This window comes from Protomyctophum bolini, assembly GCF_963924005.1.
Source record: "Protomyctophum bolini genome assembly, chromosome: 6".
NCBI classification, from domain to species: domain Eukaryota; kingdom Metazoa; phylum Chordata; class Actinopteri; order Myctophiformes; family Myctophidae; genus Protomyctophum; species Protomyctophum bolini.
In genome coordinates this window covers 50,816,332-50,833,172 of record NC_137867.1, presented here as the reverse complement: position 1 = coordinate 50,833,172, position 16,841 = coordinate 50,816,332, and the positions used below count along the sequence as shown (strand labels likewise).

The 16,841-nt window shown below is 43.9% G+C and overlaps 1 protein-coding gene across 1 annotated transcript in view; it reads right to left on the bottom strand.

Annotated features, from left to right (window-relative positions):
- The window catches only part of LOC308317093 (inositol hexakisphosphate and diphosphoinositol-pentakisphosphate kinase 2-like), a gene marked incomplete at its 3' end in the record, with an annotated part of 39,232 nt that overhangs the window by 2,397 nt on the left and 19,994 nt on the right, over positions 1 to 16,841 (bottom strand). The window contains exons 16-33 of the mRNA XM_080765887.1: positions 16,050 to 16,135; positions 13,481 to 13,612; positions 12,242 to 12,363; positions 10,214 to 10,396; positions 9,683 to 9,824; positions 8,711 to 8,934; positions 8,577 to 8,619; positions 7,914 to 7,998; positions 7,478 to 7,592; positions 7,185 to 7,292; positions 6,923 to 7,039; positions 5,896 to 6,051; positions 5,300 to 5,317; positions 4,288 to 4,470; positions 3,974 to 4,049; positions 3,188 to 3,274; positions 994 to 1,164; positions 453 to 490 (exon numbers count right to left, since the gene is read on the bottom strand). Of these exons, the coding sequence (XP_080622013.1) occupies positions 453 to 490; positions 994 to 1,164; positions 3,188 to 3,274; positions 3,974 to 4,049; positions 4,288 to 4,470; positions 5,300 to 5,317; positions 5,896 to 6,051; positions 6,923 to 7,039; positions 7,185 to 7,292; positions 7,478 to 7,592; positions 7,914 to 7,998; positions 8,577 to 8,619; positions 8,711 to 8,934; positions 9,683 to 9,824; positions 10,214 to 10,396; positions 12,242 to 12,363; positions 13,481 to 13,612; positions 16,050 to 16,135 (2,086 nt within the window). The remainder of the gene's footprint in view (positions 1 to 452; positions 491 to 993; positions 1,165 to 3,187; positions 3,275 to 3,973; positions 4,050 to 4,287; positions 4,471 to 5,299; positions 5,318 to 5,895; positions 6,052 to 6,922; positions 7,040 to 7,184; positions 7,293 to 7,477; positions 7,593 to 7,913; positions 7,999 to 8,576; positions 8,620 to 8,710; positions 8,935 to 9,682; positions 9,825 to 10,213; positions 10,397 to 12,241; positions 12,364 to 13,480; positions 13,613 to 16,049; positions 16,136 to 16,841) is intronic.

Sequence of the window (16,841 nt, the reverse complement as noted above, 5' to 3'; positions counted from 1 at the left end):
TAGAGGGGCGGGTAGCCTGGCCCGGCCAGCGTGCTTTCTGGTCTAGAGGGGCGGGTAGCCTGGCCCAGCCAGCGTGCTTTCTGGTCTAGAGGGGCGGGTAGCCTGGCCCGGCCAGCGTGCTTTCTGGTCTAGAGGGGCGGGTAGCCTGGCCCAGCCAGCGTGCTTTCTGGTCTAGAGGGGCGGGTAGCCTGGCCCAGCCAGCGTGCTTTCTGGTCTAGAGGGGAGGGTAGCCTGGCCCGGCCAGCGTGCTTTCTGGTCTAGAGGGGCGGGTAGCCTGGCCCAGCATTCAAAATATGCTGGGCCAGGCTGGGCCAGCATTAAAAATATGCTATTCATTTGCGATTAATCATGATTAATTATGTTAAGAACAACCCTAAAAATTACATTACAGTTCATTTATTATAATTACATTATTGCATTACACAGATTTAATTGGAGACAGTGATACATACCTTAGCAGGAGTATATGTGTTGAGAGGAGCTTTCTTCACTGCAATGAGTATAAAATATACATTAGTATTATAATACTACTTCTATAATATATATACATTAATATACATTAGTATGTGTACTACGCTGTACTTCTATAATATTAGTATGTGTACTACGCTGTACTTCTAGTACTTTTAGGACTAAGACATATTCAGTCTATTTATTTAGACCTTAGTCTTATTTAGTCTTCTGGAAAACCTTAGTAGACTTAAGCCCATCACACACCGTCTGCGACCGGCTGCGCCGCGCCGCGCGGAACTGTGTTCCATCGGCGCCGCGCGGTGTGTGGTGGGCTTTAGTCTGTAGTCTTTAGTCCTTAGTCTTATTTAGTCTTCTGAAAAACCTTAGTCGACTTAGTCTGTAGTCATTAGTCTTAGTCAACAAAATTAACACTGGTATCTAGACCTAATCTAGGCCTCTAGCTAGGAGAGAGGGAAATGTATCTAGGTCTTTAGCTAGGAGAGAAGGAAACGTAACATAACATAAGTTAAGTTAAGGAACCTGCAGACGAGGCGGCCATGTTGGAGACACAGGGGTCATGTGACCAGGCGGCGGTGGCCATGTTGGAGCCAGAGGGGTCATGTGACCAGGTGGAGACAGACACCAGGAAGTCATCCACTTGCTTCAGAGACAGAGCGTTGTGGAGAGTCTCTAACGGACAGATGGACGGACCTGGAAATATAAATATATACATATATTACAGTTACACTAACTTATCTCTACGATAACTATACTATACTTCTACGATACATTACTATACTACTAATCAATGTCTAATGGAGAGATGGACGGACCTGGAAATATAAATATATACATTACTACGATACATTACTATACTACTAATCAATGTCTAATGGAGAGATGGACGGACCTGGAAATATAAATATATACATTACTACGATACATTACTATACTAAATATAAATATATTACAGTTACACTAACTTATCTCTACGATAACTATACTATACCTCTACGATACATTACTATACTACTAATCAATGTCTAATGGAGAGATGGACGGACCTGGAAATATAAATATAAATATATACATTATATACAGTATTATACGATACATTAATCTATGTTTCTAACGGAGAGATGGACAGACCTGGAAATATAAATATATACATTATACACTACGATACATTACTATACTACTAATCTATGTCTCTAAAGGAGAGATGGACGGACCTGGAAATATAAATATATACATTATACACTACGATACATTACTATACTACTAATCTATGTCTCTAAAGGAGAGATGGACGGACCTGGAAATATAAATATATACATTATACACTACGATACATTACTATACTACTAATCTATGTCTCTAACGGAGAGATGGACGGACCTGGAAATATAAATATAAATATATACATTATATACAGTATTATACGATACATTAATCTATGTCTCTAAAGGAGAGATGGACGGACCTGGAAATATAATGTTATGCAGTGATATGAATAGGTTTAATATAATATAATGTTATGCAGTGATATGAACAGGTTTAATATAATATAATGTTATGCAGTGATATGAATAGGTTTAATATAATATAATGTTATGCAGTGATATGAACAGGTTTAATATAATATAATGTTATGCAGTGATATGAACAGGTTTAATATAATATAATGTTATGCAGTGATATGAATATATATATATATAATATAATATATATATAATATAATGTTATGCAGTGATATGAATAGGTTTAATATAATATAATGTTATGCAGTGATATGAATAGGTCTTCAATGTAATGAGTTTTAGAAATGAGTCCCAGGGACATTTTATGAGTCCCACTTCAACCACTTTACCACAAATTGCAGCATTTAACTCCCATTCCATTTTATATGGTTATACTGTGGTTATATTCATGTAGAAAACAGAACAAGAAATGATTATTATAACTAAAGCTAGCAAAATAAACTAGAATAAAAAAACAGTACAGTAGTACAGAAGCGCATCCCGTCGTTGTTTTATTGCGTCCCTTAACTATAAACTGCGTTTTGGAATGCAAAATGCACCCTATTTTAATCTCTGGTTGTGTTACATTACCATTACAGTTACCGTACCTCTACGATACATTATATATACTACTAGTCTGTTTAGGTTAACGCTCCACACGTCCTAGACTCTTCTCCCTTCTGGCTCCAAAACTATGGAATGCACTTCCCATCACAGTCAGAACTGCAGCCTCACTCCCAATCTTCCGCCGTAGTCTGAAAACCCACCTCTTCAGACTCCACCATGGCCCGTAGCACTTGCCCTAGCCTAGTCCCTTAGATAGCATTTAATGTCGACTTAGATAGTATTTTAGACAGACTTATAGCTCGTTACGTAGACAGCACTAGAATTGCATTGTATGTAGTCATAGCACTTTATAGTACACATGTATATTGTATAATATATAATATAGTATAGTATGTATAGTTGACACAGATACTCCACTATTACGTTCTTAGTTTATACACGATTCATGATAACTACTTTTTATATATGTGATGTATGACATGCTTTTGTTTTTGCTTAAAGTCGCTCTGGATCAAGAGCGTCTGCTAAAGGTTAGGGGTCAGGGGTCATACCATGTAGAAAGGCAGGATGGGTTAGGGTTTAGGGGTCAGGGGTCATACCATGTAGAAAGGCAGGATGGGTTAGGGTTTAGGGGTCAGGGGTCATACCATGTAGAAAGGCAGGATGGGTTAGAAGGTAATCCTGGAGGTTTGGAGCGCTGGAGGAAGCTCCTAGCACCATGGAGCTGAACACACCTGGAGACAGAGCACGCACGCACGCACGCACGCACGCACGCACGCACGCACGCACGCACGCACGCACGCACGCACGCACGCACGCACACACACACACACACACACACACACACACACACACACACACACACACACACACACACACACACACACACACACACACACACACACTTAGTAAGTTAGTATTCTACTGTAGCTGTATATGTCAGATGTTCTGTCTATCTGCATAACACTAAAAGCGAGTGACATCGAGACGAGATTAACACAGCCTGTCGACCGTAGCAATGAATGGAGAGACCTACTTGGAATTATTAAATCCAAACTAAGGGTTTCCCTTTGGTGTTTTATGTTATAATTTAGCTATTGAAAAATAGCAGATCTGCATGCTCATAGCACGGCACAGAGTGCCGCGCTACGAGCTTGTAGGTCTGCTATTTTTGAAAAATCGTGAAAAAATGTGTTGCAAATCTTTTAATATATTCTCAGCGCGAATGTTTTTAACTCAAAGCTTTGGATTTAGAAAACAACTTTTAAATGTTTTGATTTTGGGTTTTGGAACTAACTAATCATTACATCTCACTGGAACAGCACCAGGCTGGAGTGACCCAGTGGCCCAGATTTTGGGTTTTGGAACTAACTAATCATTCTTATGTTTACCAAAGTTTCTTAGGGTTAGGGTTACGTTACGGTGTTTCTTACCTAAGCCAGTAGTCAGCTTGAGTTCAGAGTGCATTCTGGGAGCTCTTTGCAGGTGAGAAGAGTTCTCTGCCAGGACCTGTTAGAGATAGTTACATGTTAGTTTTATTTAAGTGTTCTCTGACCTGTTAGAGATGTTAGTTTTATTTAAGTGTTCTCTGCAGGACGTGTTATGTTTTATGTATTCGCACTTTAAAAACCGTACCCGTGTGGGTACAGGGAACAGGGTGTGTGGGTACAGGGAACAGGGTGTGTGGGTACAGGGAACAGGGTGTGTGGGTACAGGGTATGAAGGGTATAAAGGGTATAAAGCTTACCTGCTGCCAGGAGGCGGAGCCGAAGATGCTGGACGTGAAGGCGAGGGATTTGGGCGAGACGGGAGACGAGGTGATCTGGTCGCCCGATGGTCGTCTGCGACGATGTCCCGACGTAGCAGCGTGAGGATGGAGCCACGGGCCAATAGAATCAGGGCTGGACACACTGAGGGGGCGTGTCTCCTCCTGTGGGGGGGGGGGGGGGGGGTGGCACAGCACAGCCATCCAAATATTACAATTTAAGCATTTATCAGACGATAAATCTAAAATATAGATACATTTACCGGTAAGCTGTCATTTATCAGACGCTCTGAATCACAATGCTGTGAAAAATCTGGAATCGGAACCTCGGATGTCTGATCAGCACAACGGACAGAGACACGGTTTCAGCACAACGGACAGAGACACGTTTTCAGCACAACGGACAGAGACACGGTTTCAGCACAACGGACAGAGACACGGTTTCAGCACAACGGACAGAGACACGGTTTCAGCACAACGGACAGAGACACGGTTTCAGCACAACGGACAGAGACACGGTTTCAGCACAACGGACAGAGACACGGTTTCAGCACAACGGACAGAGACACGGTTTCAGCACAACGGACAGAGACACAGTTTCAGCACAACGGACAGAGACACGTTTTCAGCACAACGGACAGAGACACGGTTTCAGCACAACGGACAGAGACACGGTTTCAGCACAACGGACAGAGACACGGTTTCAGCACAACGGACAGAGACACGGTTTCAGCACAACGGACAGAGACACGGTTTCAGCACAACGGACAGAGACACGGTTTCAGCACAACGGACAGAGACACGGTTTCAGCACAACGGACAGAGACACAGTTTCAGCACAACGGACAGAGACAGAGAGAGAAGATTGTAGCCTATGCAGCGAGCAGGTTCCATGAGCAAGGCATGACCATATATGGAGCCGGGATGTCACGGTGATATCACGAGGCGTGACTGGAGGTGTGTGTGTGTGTGTGTGTGTGTGTGTGTGTCATACTTTAGGTGATGTCTTCGTCTGCAGAGCAAGAAGAAAACATGGAAGACACAAAACAAAGTATTATCATTAATAAATCACTTTTACCGCCGAATCCGACACACCACATTTATTCCATTGTCTTTCCTTAGCGTAATAAAATGCTAAACCCGCTATTTGTTTTGTGTTTAATTGGCCGTTGGTAGATGATTATTAGGAACTACGTCTTTGTCGCGGACATCGTGACGAGGTTGACGCGTTATGACGACGTAACCGGAAATCAAACTATAACTCGCTCGCAAACGGCTTCTGGGAAAATGAGTCCAATGCAAAGTGAACGAGGGGGTGTGGACAATCTCTTTGTCTGTGAGGCGGATCGCGGAATTATTTCACATTCCCTAGTTGTGTAGACTCCTTAAGGGTAAATTAAGAAATGCAGATGTTTAACAATAATTTAAGTCTTGAGAAAAAGTATAACTTACTTCTAAATATTGTTAAAATGTATGATTACAGCCATAATCTTTAATAATAAGTAGAAGTAAAAAGTATCACTTACTTCTACTAAATACTGTTAAAATGTATGGTTACAAACCTAATCTTTAATAATAAGTATCACTTACTTCTACGGAGCCGATCGTTTTTCCTCGCTTCGGCAGCGACGACTTCCTGATGTAGATGGGGTCGGAGGTCATCAGGGGCGTGAACGTCACGAGGGGGGCACGGTCAGGAGGCAGAGTCTCGTCGTCACTGTCGTTCACTGTCGACCTATTCTTAATCTGCCCGGTAACACACCGACCAATCAGTGATTAATACTCATTAATCTGCCCGGTAACACACCGACCAATCAGTGATTAATACTCATAAATCTGCCCGGTAACACACCGACCAATCAGTGATTAATACTCATTAATCTGCCCGGTAACACACCGACCAATCAGTGATTAATACTCATTCATCTGCCCGGTAACACACCGACCAATCAGTGATTAATACTCATTAATCTGCCCGGTAACACACCGACCAATCAGTGATTAATACTCATTAATCTGCCCGGTAACACACCGACCAATCAGTGATTAATACTCATTAATTAGTGTGGATGTACAGTATGTGTCACGCACATACCCTCTATTGTCCTCCCCATGTGTGTGTGTGTGTGTGTGTGTGTGTGTGTGTGTGTGTGTGTGTGTTTGAGTGTGTGTGTGTGTGTGTGTGTGTGTGTGTGTGTGTGTGTGTGTGTGTGTGTGTGTGTGTGTGTGTGTGTGTGTGTGTGTGTGTGTGTGTGTGCGCGCGTGTTAATGACCTGTGTAGCAGGGTCAGGGTTAGCAGTGTGTGTGTGTTAATGACCTGTGTAGCAGGGTCAGGGTTAGCAGTGTGTGTGTGTGTGTGTGTGTGTGTGTGTGTGTGTGTGTGTGTGTGTTAATGACCTGTGTAGCAGGGTCAGGGTTAGCAGTGTGTGTGTGTGTGTGTGTGTGTGTGTGTGTGTGTGTGTGTGTGTGTTAATGACCTGTGTAGCAGGGTCAGGGTTAGCAGTGTGTGTGTGTGTGTGTGTGTGTGTGTGTGTGTGCGTGTTAATGACCTGTGTAGCAGGGTCAGGGTTAGCAGTGTGTGTGTGTGTGTGTGTGTGTGTGTGTGTGTGTTAATGACCTCAGGGTTAGCAGGTCTGTATCCAAATCCTGAAGGAAGGTTCTTGTCGTCCTCGCAGCCTTTTGCTCCCGGACTGAAATGCATCTCCACGTGAAACCTCTCCTCTGAGCTGGGGTCCTAAAAATATAGAAATACATAAAAATATGAATACATAAATCTGTTAAAACCTCTCTTATATATATACATACACACACAATATAAATACACCTACCATCAGTCCTAAAATATACACCTACCATCAGTAACTATATATACCATGTACCTTATTAGGGTCTTCATACAGCATGATCACTATCTGGGTCATGTAGTTGAGTTCGCTGACCACCTGGAGGTATTCCATGGCTCTGCTCCACTGTTCATCTCTGCTCTCCTGGAAGAGAACAATATATGGTTATTTACTATGAAAACAACATCATGAGAAGAACCAGGCTAAAACTGTACAGGACACTAGTGATGCCAGTACTTCTATAGTGTGGTGAGAGAGGTATATGGATGCTAGCGGCGGAAGCTAACCGTTTCTAACCGTAACATAGAACTTAGTAACATAGAACTTACATCACATAGAACTCCGTAACGTAGAATGGACAACAGTGAGTGAACGTGACTCTCGCTGGTGAAATACAGCCTGGTCCTCACGTGACGCTCTGGTGACATCACGCCTCGGGAGTATCTGATTGGAGGAGACATCACAGGAAAACTAGGGTTAACCTAACCTAACAGAGCCTAACAGGGTAGAGCCGGTGTGTTGTAAAACTAATAAATAAGAAATATTACAAAAATGGGACCCTAACCCTAACCCTGACGCCACCTAGCGTTGATGTCCGTATATATACAGGTTATGTATGTAACCACGGTGTTCTTACACAGGATGCAGTTTGTTGACGGTGTGTTAATTAAAGGTTATGTATGTAACCACGGTGTTCTTACACAGGATGCAGTTTGTTGACGGTGTGTTAATTAAAGGTTATGTATGTAACCACGGTGTTCTTACACAGGATGCAGTTTGTTGACGGTGTCGTCGTCTTGCGTTCTCTGGAGGTCAGAGCGGATCTTCCGGATCAGAGGAGTGCAGTAGCCTTAAAGGGACAGGACACCCAAAATCACTACAGCCTTATAAGGGTTAAAGTATAGAATCTATTAATTATAACATAACATTCTACATGATCTGAGGAGTGCAGTGGCCCTTAACACATTTAGTACATAAATCGTCTGGAAACGTCATAAGGATTGGAACCGAGAGATGCCTTCGACGTCTGTGGACGTCCTAGCGACGTCCAAACGACACGGGGCGAGATAAGAATATTCAGAATTTATTTTTTTCACTGTGTTGAGTAGAGCTACAGTCACTGTGTTGAGTAGAGCTACAGTCACTGTGTGTTGTGAGTAAAGCTACAGTCAGTCACTGCAAAATACTTTCTGAAACGTCTATGGGGGAAAATGAGAAGAGGCCGGACTGAGAGGGGGCGGGACAGATAGGGGCCGGACTGAGAGAGGGCGGTTCTGAGAGTGGGCGGGACTGAGAGGGGGCGGGACTGAGAGGGGGCGGGACTGAGAGGGGGCGGGACAGATATGGGGCGGGACTGAGAGGGGGACTATGATGTGGTGGGACTGCACCATAATATCAACATAACGTTAACTACATCATTAACCTTACCTTTAGCGATGTCCAGCTTCTCAGCCTGAGAAATTCCATACTCCTAAACAGAAATACAAGTAATACACACCAATTATTAAGTTATAACACATTATACATTATACTAACTTATTATTAAATGATAACAGCATTACCTGTGGTATGACGATGTCGGCCACGGCCTTAGCCAGACGGTAGATCTCCATGGTATGGGTCAGTCCCAGGGAGCCGTTGTGTTGAACGTCGTACTTGATGCAGTCGTAGATGTCGGGGATCTTACTGATGTTGTAGCGTCCGTTCTTCATCCTGAAGTCCTTCTCCAGCTTGGACCATCGCCTGAGCATCAGCTCTAACGTCTCACTGTGGTAGAGCTGGATGTCTGTTAATAAACATTAAGATTATATTAATAACATTAATATTCACATCGCTGTGGTCCAGCTGGATGTCTGTTAGATTAAATACAGGAACATTATCGTACCAGATACGTTTTGGTTGTCCATCTTGTGTCGTGTTGTGTTGTGTTAGCATTAGCATCAGGAACATTATCGTACCAGCTAAGTTGGGTTGTCCATCTTGTGTCGTGTTGTGTTGTGTTAGCATTAGCGTTAGGAACATTATCGTACCAGCTAAGTTGGGTCGTCCATCTTGTGTCGTGTTGTGTTAGCATTAGCATCAGGAACATTATCGTACCAGCTAAGTTGGGTTGTCCATCTTGTGTCGTGTTGTGTTGTGTTAGCATTAGCATCAGGAACATTATCGTACCAGCTAAGTTGGGTCGTCCATCTTGTGTCGTGTTGTGTTGGGTTAGCATTAGCGTTAGGAACATTATCGTACCAGCTAAGTTGGGTTGTCCATCTTGTGTCGTGTTGTGTTGTGTTAGCATTAGCATCAGGAACATTATCGTACCAGCTAAGTTGGGTCGTCCATCTTGTGTCGTGTTGTGTTGTGTTAGCATTAGCATCAGGAACATTATCGTACCAGCTAAGTTGGGTCGTCCATCTTGTGTCGTGTTGTGTTGTGTTAGCATTAGCATCAGGAACATTATCGTACCAGCTAAGTTGGGTCGTTATCTTGTGTCGTGTTGTGTTGTGTTAGCATTAGCATCAGGAACAGGAACATTATCGTACCAGCTAAGTTCGGGTTGTCCATCTTGTGTCGGATCTGCAGTGTGAGCTTCTGGATCAGAGAGTAAATCTTGTCGCACGTTTTCACCGGATTCTGGATCATCTGCATGGACTGCACCAGAGAGAGCCCTCTGGTGGGGGCGAGCTGTAATGACAATAAAGATATACCGGTATACGGATCATCTGCCTCTAGTGGTGGCCAGCTGTAATGACAATAATATATGGTGGGGAGAGGACAGAGTGCCGCCTATATATATATATATATATACTCCTGCACATCCAAACTATACTCCTGCACATCCAAAAAGACCCATGGAAGGTGCAAGTCTAGTTAGCAGGCATAGACATCAAAAAAGAGAAAAACCTTCCAAGGAAGGGACTGCACACTCCAGGGAACAGAGACGGACAACTTACTGCATCAAACTTATGTATTAGCACGACGCGTTTCGCCGTGAGCTTCGTCAGGTGCTAATATATATATATATATATATATATATATAAAGTAGGGGACTGAGCACCCTCTAGTGGACATACCTTGTCATAGTCCTCTGCAGTGAAGTCTCTGTCTCTCTGCATGATGTCGTGCAATCTGGTTTTAACCCTTTGCTGACAGCTGCTCAGAGAGTCACTGTCGCTGTCCAGGAGACCGTTCATGTTGGCGCTCTTTACCATCTGGACCAGGATGGGAGTCAGCTCGCCCTCTAGAGCCAGGAGGCCCTAAGATATATAAATACATATAAATACATGTATAAATACATGTATAAATACACCATCTGGACAAGGATGGGAGTCAGCTTGCCCTCTAGAGCCAGGAGGCCCTAAGATATATAAATACATATAAATACATGTATAAATGCATGAATAAATACACCATCTGGACAAGGATTGGGAGTCAGCTCGCCCTCTAGAGGCAGGAGGCCCTAAAATATATAAATACATATAAACTAGAACTGCACTCTGTCGAGTGCATACTTGCTTGTTGCACACTAGTAGGCCATACATGGCCAACTAGTGCGCAATCAGAGCGCGCAAGTACTTTTGACCGCTGTAAACTGTCAAATCTCAGTATCTCTGTGAAGGAACATTTGAAATGTCTAATTATTAGTTGTAACTGTTTGCTACCTACCTACTTTATGCATGTAATACTGTGGTAGTTTGCGCCAAAAACCGTCCCAGCCAACCCGCCACTTTTGATGCGTATGCAAATAAAACAGCAAATTGTGCCTGATTTGCTGTGACCAGATTACATACATGACCATATTTCTTACGTCATCATTGAGAGCTAGTCATACATATACATATTATGTAATTTGTAAGTTGATTAGCGGTATACTGTGGTTACTTTGCGCCAAAAACCGTCCCAGCCAACCCGCCACTTTTGATGCGTATGCAAATAAAACAGCAAATTGTGCCTGATTTGCTGGGATCAGATTACATACATGACCATATTTCTTACGTCATCATTGATTTGCTGGGACCAGATTACATACATGTATACACAGGAACATTACCTATAATCCTCCCAACACTAAAACATATCGTCATTACGTCACAATCGAAGACCAATTACACTCTGGCATTGGGTCCTTTAATCCACATATTTCTTACGTCATCATTGAGACCTAGTTATACATATACACACACCATGTACTCTGGACCCAGAAAATCAGGCACAATTTAATGTTTTATTTGCATACGCATCAAAAGTGGTGGGTTGGCTGGGACGGTGCATACGGACCGGGCAAAACTATTACTTGCGCGCTCTGCTTGCGCAAGTAATTAAGCCTGTCGTAAACGCAAATGCAATTTAATTGACGCGCGGTTAACACAACGCGTGTGTGTGTGTGCAAGCCGTGCATGTGTGTTACAGTGTATTAAAAACTTAAAAACTATCTGTTCAATCACGCTGTCATGATCTTTAACCCAACCTTAGCGAAGGCAGCAGCAGTCATCTGGACACGCCCCTCGTCAGAGGTATAGATATAGATATAGATAGATAGGTACAGACCTTAGCGAAGGCAGCAGCAGTCATCTGGACACGCCCCTCGTCAGAGGTATAGATATAGATATAGATAGATAGGTACAGACCTTAGTGAAGGCAGCAGCAGTCATCTGGACACGCCCCTCGTCAGAGGTATAGATATAGATATAGATAGATAGGTACAGACCTTAGCGAAGGCAGCAGCAGTCATCTGGACACGCCCCTCGTCAGAGGTATAGATATAGATATAGATAGATAGGTACAGACCTTAGCGAAGGCAGCAGCAGTCATCTGGACACGCCCCTCGTCAGAGGTATAGATATAGATATAGATAGATAGGTACAGACCTTAGTGAAGGCAGCAGCAGTCATCTGGACACGCCCCTCGTCAGAGGTATAGATATAGATATAGATAGATAGGTACAGACCTTAGCGAAGGCAGCAGCAGTCATCTGGACACGCCCCTCGTCAGAGGTATAGATATAGATAGATAGGTACAGACCTTAGCGAAGGCAGCAGCAGTCATCTGGACACGCCCCTCGTCAGAGGTATAGATATAGATATAGATAGATAGGTACAGACCTTAGCGAAGGCAGCAGCAGTCATCTGGACACGCCCCTCGTCAGAGGCATAGATCTTCAGGTCGTGACGGTACGTGCTGTGCAGCCGCAGGAGGCCACACCCCGGGAAGCCTGCGTAGTCACCTGACAATGACATCATCATTACAATTTACAATTTAGGCATTTAGCAGACGCTCTTAATCCAGAGCAACTTACATTAAGCAAGAACAAAAAAGCATGGGAATACATCACATAAAAACATTTATCATGAAACATGCATAAGCTAAGAAAGTAACAGTGGAATATCTATATAATGAAACTATACATATAAACTATACATCTATACTACTATGCTATACATATGTACTATGACGTGCTATGACTACATACAATGCACTTATGCTGTCTACAAAACATGAAGTCTGTATCAAATGCTATCTAAGTCTACAGAATTGCTATCTAAGGGGGTGGGGTAAGTGCTATGGGCCATGATGGAGTCTGAAAAGGTGGGTTTTCAGACTACAGCGGAAGATTGGGAGTGATGCTGCAGTTCTGACTGCAATGGGAAGTCTATTACTATTAATTATTACTTGCGCAAGCAGAGCGCGCAAGTACTAGTTTCGCCCGGGGCTCGTATGCACCGTCCCAGCAAATGACGTAATGACTAGTTGTGCCTGATATGGCAGTGGTGCCAGATTACAGGCATTACAGTATACACAGGAGCATTACCTTTAATCCTCCCGACACTGAAACATATCGTCATCATTACGTCACTATCGATAACCATTTACACTCTGGCATTGGGTCCTTTAATCCACATGTTTATTACGTAATCATTGAGAGCTAGTTAGTATATGTATATAAAACCAATGGTTTTCGATGGTGGTGACGTAATGACGATATGTTTTAGTGTTGGGAGGATTAAAGGTAATGCTCCTATGTATACATATACATGCATGTAATCTGGCACCACTGCCATATCAGGCACAACTAGTCATTACGTTACATGCATAAAGTAGGTAGGTAGCAAATAGTTCAACCTAATAATTCAACATTTCAAACGTTCCTTCACAGAGAAACTGAGATTTGACAGTTTGTAGTGGTCGAAAGTACTTGCGCGCTCTGCTTGCGCACTAGTGTGCAACAAGCAAGTATGCACTCGACAGAGTGCAGTTCTAGATATTATAATTAATGATCTACAACTTAGAACTTGTTAGCTGCTCCTGAGTCTGTTGTAGATATAATAGAGTGCAGTACTCACCCTGGCCTCCAGGGTACATGCAGCGGAAGGCTTTTCCTAGTTCCTCAGCTTGGACTCTTCCTGCTGGAGTCAGCTCACCCCCCCACTTCAATACCAGCAGCAAACTGCTGGGGGCGCTGTGGAGCTGTGTGTCTACATGCACAAACGCACGCACGCACGCACGCACGCACGCACGCACACACACACACACACACACACACACACACACACACACACACACACACACACACACACACACACACACACACACACACACACACACACACACACACACACACACACACACACACACACACACACACACACACACACACACACACACACACACACACACACACTTTATTTGAATCCACAAATCACAATTAATTTTACAAGGAAACAAATACAACGGGTTGACAGTTCATGTTCACTTAAGGATACACATGGCATACACAGACAAACTGCCTATAACAGCCGAAACTGAACAGTATTTGACAAGTTGTTTGGCTTTGCTTTTTGTCATGCCAGCTATTCTTAGGCCACTCATGGTCAGTTTATGCACATGGCCCAGGCTTCAGAATATCAGTATGGCAAATCTACAGCGATAACCCAGGTTTGTTACTTCCAAGTAATGGTTGATAGTACTTAGAATGTTTATCTTGGAATGCCTGGTCCATGTACAGATCAAAGACACAGCCCACCTCCAGAATTAGGACCTCCTTGTGACTGGTGTCAACATCAGGTGTATTGGGGATGTTAGCAAAGACATTGCATGCACAGCTAAACCAATCTGGTAACCCTCTTGAATGTTTACACATTGCTGCATTAGATGGCACATACTTTCGAACTGCATCAGACACTATGTCAACAATCCGGTCGTGGCGAGCAATATACAAGTTTTCGTATGCACTACATCCATTTGTTACTGTATGTGTGCGATGGATTCTATAGTTCAGAATCATGATGGTTTATACAGAGTGGAGTGTGGGTGTCGAGATACCAGATTGACAGATTGTACTTGGTTGGTAATACTTGCAGTCTTGCTTTGATGGTGAATTTTAAAACATCCTCCCCAATAGCAGCATTTTTGTACATCGAATGTGAAACAGAGTGATCAGCTGAATCAACACAGGCCAACTTTCCCTGCAGTCGAAGGCCACGCCAATGTTCTTTGGCTTCAGTCTGTTTCGTGCTAAGCAGAACCCTTCTTGCCGTGTCTTCCCCTCCCTGGTGGGTGAGGGTAGTCTCCACTACCACGCTGGAGTCTGTCATTCATCCATCAGAGATGGGCACATTTTTGTTGTTTTTTGCCCATTCTAGCTGGACACACACACACACACACACACTCGTTAACCGATCAATAAATAAATGTAATCATCCACGCTGGCACAAACATCTAAAAGTGTATTGATACCTGCCAACCAGCACTGTCTGGGTAAACAAAATTATACTTTTAAATACAGCTCAATGTGTTCTTTATCCAAAGCGGTTTACGTAGATTGTGCATTACATTCTCCCATTCACACACACATTCACACACTGATGGCGGCAGAAACCATGCAAGGCACCAACCAGCACATCAGGAGCAATTAGGGGTTCAGTGTCTTGCTCAAGGACACTTCGACACTAACTCTGGGGGAGCCCACAGGGTTTGAACTGGCAACCTTGCGGTTACCATCCGGCCACTCTACCGCTGACCCACCGCCGCTGGATTCCTAATAGGAATCCACCACTCTACCCCAGATTGAGGGTAGCTACTGGGACATAAGTGGATACTTGATCACCCCGGCTGGGTCACTTGAATGATGGGTATGATGTTCGAGAGACCCGAAACCCTGATGACCTTGAGATACATCGCTGAGGATACGTCTCAGGTGCATCCATGCCATGTTATAAGAACACATTGAGCTGTATCTGGGTAGTGAGTTTGACTAGATTTTCACTAGGGTTTGACTGGATTGCTGAATTCCTACAATGCCCATAATGCTTTAGTGCACTTCCCCTCCTTGTGGAGAGGGGGGGAGGCTGCATGGAGTTGTGAATTTGTAGTCCAGGAAGGAAGTGAGACCACATTTCCATGACAGGTTTTTGGTCATGAACTCATTATAGACGGGAACCCCTTTTGGTGTTTCTAGCATGATGTTATACTTTAGCTAATGAAAAATAGCAGATCTACAAGCTCGTAGCGCGGCACCGAGTGCCGCGTATTACATAATACTTCTTGGGGTCCTTGACATGAAATATTGAGCAGAACCGACTGTCAGGATTTAGAAGATTTATTTTAAATGTCGACGTATAATGTTTAAACCGAAATGGTTTAAACATTACCTTCCTCCTCACTGGAGGCCTTGGGGCAGCCATGGGGAAGGTTTAGACTAACTAACTAACCCTGGAGAAGGTTAAAACATTACCTTCTTCCTCATTAGACTAACTAACCCTGGAGAAGGTTAAAACATTACCTTCCTCCTCACTGGAGGCCTTGGGGCAGCCATGGGGAAGGTTTAGACTAACTAACTAACCCTGGAGAAGGTTAAAACATTACCTTCTTCCTCATTAGACTAACTAACCCTGGAGAAGGTTAAAACATTACCTTCCTCTTCACTGGAGGCCTTGGGGCAGCCATGGGGAAGGTAGGTCAGCTGCACTTTACGATTGATGCCGGAAAAATGGCCGTACCTGAAAGGGAAAGGTTTGCTTTTATTCTGAAAGAGACGTAATATTAAAGGGACATTTCACCGCTGAGAGAAAATGAATAGTATTTGTAGTAGACAACAGTAACACAATTTGAAATGTGCATCCTATGGCCAGGCCAGGCCAGGCTATGAGTCTGGCCCCACCAGGCTATGAGTCTGGCCCCACCAGGCTATGAGTCAGGCCCCACCAGGCTATGAGTCAGGCCCCACCAGGCTATGAGTCTGGCCCCACCAGACTATGAGTCAGGCCCCACCAGGCTATGAGTCTGGCCCCACCAGGCTATGAGTCTGGCCCCACCAGACTATGAGTCAGGCCCTACCAGACTATGAGTCAGGCCCCACCAGACTATGAGTCAGGCCCCACCAGGCTATGAGTCTGGCCCCACCAGGCTATGAGTCAGGCCCCACCAGGCTATGAGTCTGGCCCCACCAGGCTATGAGTCTGGCCCCACCAGACTATGAGTCTGGCCCCACCAGGCTATGAGTCAGGCCCCACCAGACTATGAGTCTGGCCCCACCAGGCTATGAGTCAGGCCCCACCAGGCTATGAGTCTCCAGCTTCTCCAGCTTAGCTTACTGTACATCTCCAGTCACACTGTTAATATAAGATCAATAGAATTTGACTCTTCTAGAAGATAAATTAAAATGTTATTAATATAAGATGATAATTCTTAGTATAAGATGATAAT